The sequence below is a fragment of the Pseudoliparis swirei genome, chromosome 14, assembly GCF_029220125.1.
Source record: "Pseudoliparis swirei isolate HS2019 ecotype Mariana Trench chromosome 14, NWPU_hadal_v1, whole genome shotgun sequence".
In the NCBI taxonomy this organism is placed as follows: domain Eukaryota; kingdom Metazoa; phylum Chordata; class Actinopteri; order Perciformes; family Liparidae; genus Pseudoliparis; species Pseudoliparis swirei.
The window spans coordinates 5,709,354-5,717,841 of NC_079401.1; the positions used below are offsets into that span (position 1 = coordinate 5,709,354).

At 41.1% G+C, this 8,488-nt stretch overlaps 1 protein-coding gene and 1 long non-coding RNA gene across 3 annotated transcripts; both read left to right on the forward strand.

Annotated features, from left to right (window-relative positions):
- The first annotated feature begins 2,159 nt into the window (after positions 1–2,159).
- On the forward strand, positions 2,160–4,779 carry LOC130204604 (uncharacterized). 2 transcript variants are annotated; one of them, XR_008833729.1, is made up of 4 exons: positions 2,160–2,257; positions 3,946–4,048; positions 4,357–4,497; positions 4,631–4,779. It is a non-coding gene; the product is annotated as an uncharacterized LOC130204604 (long non-coding RNA). The 2 variants fall into 2 exon arrangements; XR_008833728.1 differs by lacking the exon at positions 2,160–2,257 and having other exon boundaries at positions 3,504–4,048.
- Positions 4,780–5,789: 1,010 nt separating this feature from the next.
- Positions 5,790–7,128, forward strand: LOC130204607 (uncharacterized). The gene is made up of 4 exons (XM_056431436.1): positions 5,790–5,993; positions 6,097–6,256; positions 6,396–6,517; positions 6,647–7,128. The coding sequence occupies exons 1-4, from the start codon at positions 5,889–5,891 to the stop codon at positions 6,968–6,970; spliced, it is 711 nt and encodes a 236-aa protein (XP_056287411.1). The 5' UTR covers positions 5,790–5,888; the 3' UTR covers positions 6,971–7,128.
- Positions 7,129–8,488: the final 1,360 nt, after the last annotated feature.

Sequence of the window (8,488 nt, forward strand, 5' to 3'; positions counted from 1 at the left end):
GCATTCGTGTGGACGGGGGAGGATTCATGGGTAAATTTGCTCACCTTTAGCGAACACTCGTAACCCTGAAAAAGATACCTTAAAAATCAAACTTTGACCTGAGGCCCAGGCCGGGTCTTAGCCCGGGCTTCAGCCGGTCTTTGTGGAACACAGCCACTATCCAGGATAGGGGCCTTAGGTTTTAAATCCTGACGACGCTTATAAATGTAGTTATTTTTTTCTTAAATAAAATTCTTAATTAGGGTTGTAAATTGGTTGGCCGAGGGATGGCTAAATAGAGAGAAGGGCTTCTTCTTTCTGTTTCTACTCGGCCCCATTTAAGATTGGAGACGGGCGGGATCCGGGTTGGGTTTTGGTTCACTTAGTGGGGTTTGACGTATGTAAGGATGGGAATAACACTTGGTTCATTGAATCAACATAAACAAATTAAAAATGAACCGGGATTTAGGGGGTATCCTAGTGGATACGACCCGCCCACTCTAGCAATCCTTTGAGTAGGTTCTTGTAGGAATAGGGCAGGCCGAAATACTCGATGAACTTGAGATCCATTACGGATGATTGGTTGTTATGGGGTCTGAAAAGGAAAAGGGTTGCTTTTTAATCATTTTAGGTAGGTTATTAGTAAACATTTAAAAAGGTGGTATTTAAACAACTGGACCGCTTGTTATCTTCAGCAAAACATGACTTTGTACCGGACCTCGACCTGGATCGGATTCCGTTAAAGCACACAGTCACGATCAGGGTTAGTGGGTTGAAGATCTACCGGACGAGGCATGTCTAAATAATATTCGCTGGCCCGTGCAATTCCTTGGGTCTCCATTAACTGCGAAAGCCTTCGGGTGGACGTGGGGGGACTCATGAGTAGATTTTCTCCCCCCCCCCTATCACACTCAACTGTGGCATTCACCCCCCACCTACGCTTCCCCCAGCACTCTTGAGTTATTTCAGTAGCTCCAGCAAAAGATGGCGAGAACACGTAACTTTCAAAACACTCGTCTCCAGTCTGTGACAGGAAAATGTCAGGGCGGGTCAACGCGCTGCAGGAAGCGCGGGGCGATTTTGATTCGACTCGAATTCGCGGAGCATCCTTTTCTTTTCTCTTTTCCCTTTTCCTTTTGCACAAACGCGTCGGCAGGAGGAATGCATATCGCACAGATTAACCCATTTACCCACAGGGGGGGAGTAAGGAATGCAATTTGAAGCCCCCCTGCTGACGATAGTTAGGATTTGGATGGACCTAAGCTGTTCCAACAGTCCCGAACAACATGATCAGCAGCTCAGTCCAAGATCCACCAGGGAGCATAAGACCTGCTGAGGAGGGCTGGTTTGGCATGTGTGTGTGTGTGTGTGGGGGGGTTAATGTGAATATTGAACGAGAGGATTTATTCATACTCCGTGAAGATTACAGAGGATGTAGAGCAGATATTCATGTCTGTGTCCCTCGTGCCAATATGGGCATGTGGGGAGATAATCTCTGGATGTGCTGGCTGGCGAGGGAAGCGGGAGGATAATCTTACAAGCCACCCAGGAGAAGGGGTTTGGTTTGGGTCTCATCTTGGTTGGGTTGCATCCACAGTTTTTTGTTTTTTCCCCGCTGACAGGACAACCTGCAGAAATGCCCTTCTTGTTGGACGGGACAATGTGCAGAGTTGGTTTCGTGAGACGTTCAAAGACATTCTTCAAAGCCCGCGTTGCTTTTGTGTTTACGGGGGTTGCAGCTGTCTCTCTTCTCCTCCCCGGAGCTCGAGGATCAGTCCTAATGTGTTCCACGCCAACCTCTCGGGCACTTTTTTTTTATTGCTTTCATGCTTTCTTTAGAACGCATCACAAAAAGACATGTTGTGTCTTACGTCACTTCTACCGAGAGGCCAGTGGGCCACTCACCGTGTCGGGAGTTTAAACTTTGATCACACACCCACACAGCAAAATCAAAAGTGTTGGATATTCAGTGTTAGGGTTGAGTGTTAAAATATAGAGTTATTTCAACTCGGGTTTAGTGTTCATCAACTCCAAGAGAGTTATTGTTCAAAATGAGTTGGTGTTAATACAGGGAGTCAAATGTCATAATCTGCAAATAACTCTACAGTGTTGATTTTACACTACAGCTAGTGTTACACTGTTACCCATCCCCCAGAAGGCTGCATGTTTGAAAGAGGCGGGAGATTGTTTCACGCAGCCAGACAAACACCTTAAGACTCTTTTCTGTGGACTGGACATGTTCAGACATCATTCCAACTGTGACTAGGATGATACGTGTGTAAGTATGTCTCCGCATATGTCTCTTCATTAAATGTTCTACCCTAGTGTGTATTTCTACAGGTAACATTAACGTTGGAATAGGTATAACCTTGATGGTTAGCTAACATTAGCTAGCTATCCAGCTCACTAGGTTTAGCTAACCGAATAGGATAAAGAATGTTTAGCTAGCCAAAGACTGTGGTGTTAGCCAAGTAGGATGAATAGGGATATTTTTCTCATTAAGAAATTAGAATAATCAACACGTTGCAATCACGTTATATTATGAACCGTGATTGTAATTTTTTTAAAGAATTCTGTAATGGTAGAGCACAGACATTTATTTTGAAGGCAGGTTAAAAATTATTCTATGTTGTCCACTATTTTCTTTTCTTTTCGTTTATTACTGCCATTTCGCCCAAATGTGTGTTATTAAATTATTTAAACAAGTCTATTGGGCTTCATATTAAGGTTAGACACTTTTAAATAAAGAGAAATGTGTGGGCGTTGTCGTGAAATGTCGAGAGCATTTTATTTTGACTGCATTTATCTCACTGTTCCGTTAGCTTTACTTCCTGTTAGTGTCGGGACTTTTCGGGGTAAGCCACGTTTCCACTCTGCTCTTTGCACTTTCGTAGTTTTGGTTCAAATTTAAACTGAAGTTATTTGAAATACATGGAAAGTCAATGTATTATCATGTGTACATTATCTACTTGCAATTTAAGTTATTTTGTATGTCCGTGTGTCGATGTCTGTGGGTAGGGCTGCCATGTGGCTAATGTTCTAAGCTAGCATGTACAGTCAAGAACGTGTGCTAGCATTTGTGTGTGTCGATATAATGCGTGACCAGAAAATGCAAATGGCAGAAGGAGTAGAGTAATTAAAACATCGTTGGACAAACATGTCTGCACAATGGAGACGTGAAGAGATGTGCAAGCTTGTTGTTCTGGCCGACACATAGTTGGCTAAACAGAAGGTCAGGCTCAGGCTCTTTTTAGTGAAGGATGGAGAGCCGGGCGCCCATGCAGTCGCAGAAGTCAAGGCGCTGCCACTCTCCCAACGTTTTCAATAGCGGCTCTGTTAAGCGTTTTACCCGACGAACGTGTCCCGAGGTCGGCCGCGAAACCGCCAGGTTACCCGCCCATTACGGATGATCTTTCCGCGATTTTCAACCCGCCCAAAGTGATCGAAACTTGACGCCAGACTTGGGAAAACCACGCCAAATTATAGAGCGTCGCATAATCATCAATTTGGCTGGAGGAGTTTTCAATAGCGCCTCCGTAAACCGCTTTACCCGACGCAAATGTCCCGATGTCGGCCGCGAAACCACCAGGGTACCCGCCAGTTATGGAGGAATTTTTTTAGATTTTCAACCCGCCCAAAGTGATCGAAATTCGGACCCCAGACTTGGGCAAACCACGCCGAATCATGGAGCCACGGATAATCTTTAATTCGACTGGAGGAAGTTTTCCTTAAGCGGGTCCATAAACCGCTTAACCCGATGAAAGCGGGTCGCGCATTCGCCAGGTCAGGACATTTTTGGAGTATGAAAGGGGCTTAAGTGACTTAAAATAGTTAGTCACACAAGTATGATGTACATTAATTTGATTTAGTCGTACACTGCCGACGCCAGGTGGCATAGAAAAGGCAAGGGGAAAACAAAACATGAGTTTTAGATTTTTTATGAATGTTTTTTTCTTTTCTTTGTAGGACAATATGCTGGTCAAGGTGAGATTTGGTTCAAGTCAGAAGTATGTTAAGGTGGCAGAAACCGAAGCAGGCTATGAAGACTACAATACATTTATTGAGAAAGGTTGGTATTACTTGTTTATTACACAGCCATATCTGTTTGGAGTAAACTAATTATTTGCTTGAATGTCAGTTCATGTTATAGTGTCTTTTTTTATATTATTTTAAGTAATATGTTTGGTTGCCTCGCCTACCCAATTGTTTTTTTATTATGTTGACCAATTGTTATGTCTTGTGAGCAAGTCAAAATGGACAATTGGTGTATGATGGGGAATTTATATTACATATTCTGCACACTGCTCAGATTATAATAATAAAAGTGTCAATAGAAGTTTACAAAGGACCATTTTTCTAAATCTGATATTCTCTCAGTAATAGGAAAGTTAGGTCTTCCTCTACAGACAGACTTGCACGTGACAGATCAATCAGGGACAGAGGTGGATGCAGATGTGTTTGAGGAACTCTTACAAGCAGGGGATCTTACCGTCAATGTGTCCACAGAAAAGTCTGGAGGTAAGACTTAGCTTTGTTCGGGAAAAATGAGGATCATCAACTGTAATGTACTGTGAGCTGTTTTACTGACTAGTATTGTAGAGTTGTGACGGTATAACCAATTTTTTGTGTATTTCTTTGAATTGTCTTGCAGTTGTGCTTCAACCAGATCAAGCAGAAATTTCTTTTGAGTCGAATGTGTCAGACACCGTATCCTCTGTGCCTTCTGATTCATCTGATGCAACAATAACTCTTGAGAACGATGGTGGGAGGAAAAGGACCCACGACGATCGGGAATCAGCTGAAGCGGTATATAGCACATTACATTTGTGAATAAAACTGAAACCCAAAGACATTGTCCAAACGAGCAGTGCTCTTGTTGCCGTAAAGGTTAACATAATAACTTATTGTCTGATTCTCTTTATTTTTTGATGGTGAGAGATGTTCTTCAGTCCAAGCCAGGGGAGAAAAGGTGTTGCATGAATATGACAAAATGAAGACATTGACGGATGGTACCGCGACATATGATAAACCTACTGGTGGCTGACATGATTGAAGTTCATGGGTAAGCATTTTATGTTCACTGGTGCAGATCTTAAATCTATTTTTTCTTCATAGCATAAGATGCAGTTGTTACAGAACCCTGTCACATTATTAAATGAGAGATATATATATATATATAATCTCATTTCTGGAGCAAAAATATTGAAGCAATTAAGTTATACAAATTAATTAGCTAATGGGAAAACCGGGCAGATGTATGATCAGTGCAAAAGAAGCCAAGGGAATTGTAAACAAAAAGACTAATAGTTATCATGATAACACAAATCATTTGTTTGCATTAATATAGTTTACTTTAGAGATGACTGTCTTTTTTGCTTTCTTCTTGATAATAATACTTATTTTAGTTTGACATTTTAACATTTTAAAGTTTGAAAAATAATATGTTTTTCTACTTTTAAAGGAGGATCCCACGAACCTATGTGCGAACAAAATACGCTCTTGGCATTATAACTCTATTTCCTTACCTCGGGGATCCTTACTCAAAAATGGATATGTAAGTTTGTAATTGAATGCCTTATACTACAATGTATGCTGGGGGATTATTCTGTATTTGCCTTGTTTGGCTGTGACCCATCAGTGATGTTTAGTTTTGTTCTTTCTTCTCGAATTTTATAGGAGCACTTCTATGATGCTGACAGTGGATCTGGTTATTTGGCCTGGAGGATAAAGACAGTCCAGCGCAACATTGCAGTTCTATCTCGGAGATGCTCAACCACCTGTACCTATCAAGCTGGACCAAAAGCAAGAGAGATTTTCTCCTAACTGACAATCAACTGTCTGGCGAGGAATGCCGTGAGGCAATCTCCATATTGAAACATACAACTGATGAATCGGTTGTCAAAGAGAAAATGAGGGCAACATTTCAATACCGTCAGACGGTAGTTCAACAAGACCAGCAAGACTCCTCTACAGTCCTGGATGTTTTCCCACGTTTTCTCGATACACCTGGCTTGGTAAGAAACGCATATGGTTTTATTTATTTTTAAAGTGAACAATGTACATTTAAGGACTACACTTTCAGCACGGTTGCAGGGATTTACGGAGTTTCTTCTGTAGATTGACCAAGACTTTGCCATGATGTTTGGAGAGGAGGCTTCTGGCAGATTCTTGGCAAAATGGCCCACTTTCTTCAAACCCAGGATCCTGGAAAACTGCAAGAATTCTAATGAGAATGTTGAAGACTTGTTGTCTGGGCATCACTCCTCAGATGCGTCTGGTAAGCATCGTTCATTATCTTTTTTAAACATTAATTTACTTGCCTGATTCAGAAATCTTGTATGAGCATAATGTGGATATATTTATTTTCACATGTAAGTCTTTGTTAAATCTTCTACTTTCTTCTGGTTTCCCCCTAGGCTGGGACAGTGACCTGTCAAGCATCCTACTGCTGGTTCACCTACTTCCCCCTACTGCAAAAGGACCCAAGAGTCCTAAAATTAGCTCGCATCAAGCAATCAAACATGTGAGATATTTGAGGGTATGCAATGTTTTAATATGCTTGTTAATTTAGTTATTTTCACAATGCCTCTTTTTGTGAAGAGACACATGTGTTTTTAGTAATATAGTGGGCCATTAAAATTGTTCTTCATGCTTCTGTTTTTTCCAGATTGGCGCCAGTATTGAGACCTTCCTTGAGAGATTGGAACCTGGACAACCCATCCTCCTGTGTGTCGGTGAAGAGAAGAACAACATCCAAAGATTCTATGTCATCGTTGACCACAAGGCCATCCCTTGCAAGGCTCAGACGTCCCTGGCAGCTTTCGATGAACTCTTTAAGGCCCACTTCATCTTCAGTGTTCACTACCACGAATCCCTTAACAGCTTCTACACATTCATCCAAACAACTGTGTTCAACATTGATGTGGGAAGTACCAAGGAAAGTCCTCGTGTGAAGGAGCTCAGAGCAAGACTGCTGAACACAAGTATCTGAGGTGACACACATCCTTGGCTGCAAATATGTTGATTTGTTTTATCTGCAAGTTACACCACATAAGTTCTATGTTGCTTTGTAAGCATTTGAGATTTTACCATGGTTTATATCCAGGAAAGACATTACGTTTGAAATGTGGACAGCCGGGATGTTCTTTATTCTTTGCACTTATTCAGGGTTCAAGAAACACCTTATTCGTTTGCACCGGGACACTGTTTCAACAAATACTGTTAACAGTATGGACACTCAAATAATAGATGAGCCTTCAACTTCAAATGCAGTCAGTACAGATATTCCAGTAACCACCAATGTCTCTGTTGACAAGCATAATTTGGTAAACATGTGTTGTTCTGTTGTAGCGCAGTTGCAATCATCAGGTGTTGCTGAGAGCACTATCCAATCAATGGTCGGGTCAATGGAAGAGCTTGTAAACAATATTCACAGTCAAACGAGAGACTCAGTTCTCAACTGCACTTCAGAGATGCAAGGAACAGACTTTGAAAAAAAGCTAGACAGTTGTTTTGAACAACTACAAAATCCTTTCTCAGTCTTAAATACAAGAGCCAAACGACAGAAGTATTTCAAGGAAAAGTGGGAAATAGTTGAGCCAGTTGAGTATGTTCTTGGGGTGCGATTTGATGTACGTAGAGATCGAACAACAGGAGTTTACAATCAGATCCCTGTAACGGATAAGTTTGTGTATGTACCCATCTTAGGAACCCTGAAGTCTATGTTCAAAATAGTGAAATTTGTGAATGTTTCCTGCAGGCCAAACAAGAGGAAGAAGGATTTTTAAAGATATATGTGATGGGTCATACTTTAAAAAATGATTTGTTTTGCCAGCAAAACATGCTTTACAAATTCAACTATATTATGATGATTTCGAGACCGCAAATCCCTTAGGTTCAAAGAAGGGATACACAAACTTGGTTGTATTTACTTTATATTGCGGAACCTGCCCCCAAAATACAATTCTGTGTTGATGAATATTCATGTTGTGGCTCTTTTCACTCACAAGACCTGAAAAGTATGGATTTGATGAAATACTGAAGCCTCTCGTTGATGATGTTAAAAAACTAGAAAATGAAGGAATAGAAGTGCCTTTCTCTGACTCACCATTGCTAGGGTCTATTATTCAAGTAACTGGTGATAACCTTGGTTTACACGGGCTGTTTGGTTATGTTGAGTCTTTTTCTGCAACATATTGTTGTAGATTTTGTTTAACCACGAAGGAAGAGTTTCAATGTGTTTTCACTGAAGATCACCCTGGCTTAATATTTCGTACAAAAAACATCTATGCAGAGCATTGTTCAGCATTACGTGAAAATCCTATGTTAGTGACAACATTTGGTGTCAAGAAGACATGCTTGCTCAATACATTGCGTTTTTTTCACATCTCTGACAACTATGCAGTTGACATCATGCACGACTTGCTTGAAGGTGTAGTGCAGTACGAACTGAAACTTGTCTTTCAATACCTTGTCAAGGAGAAACTTTTATCTTTGGAGTCATTGTCAC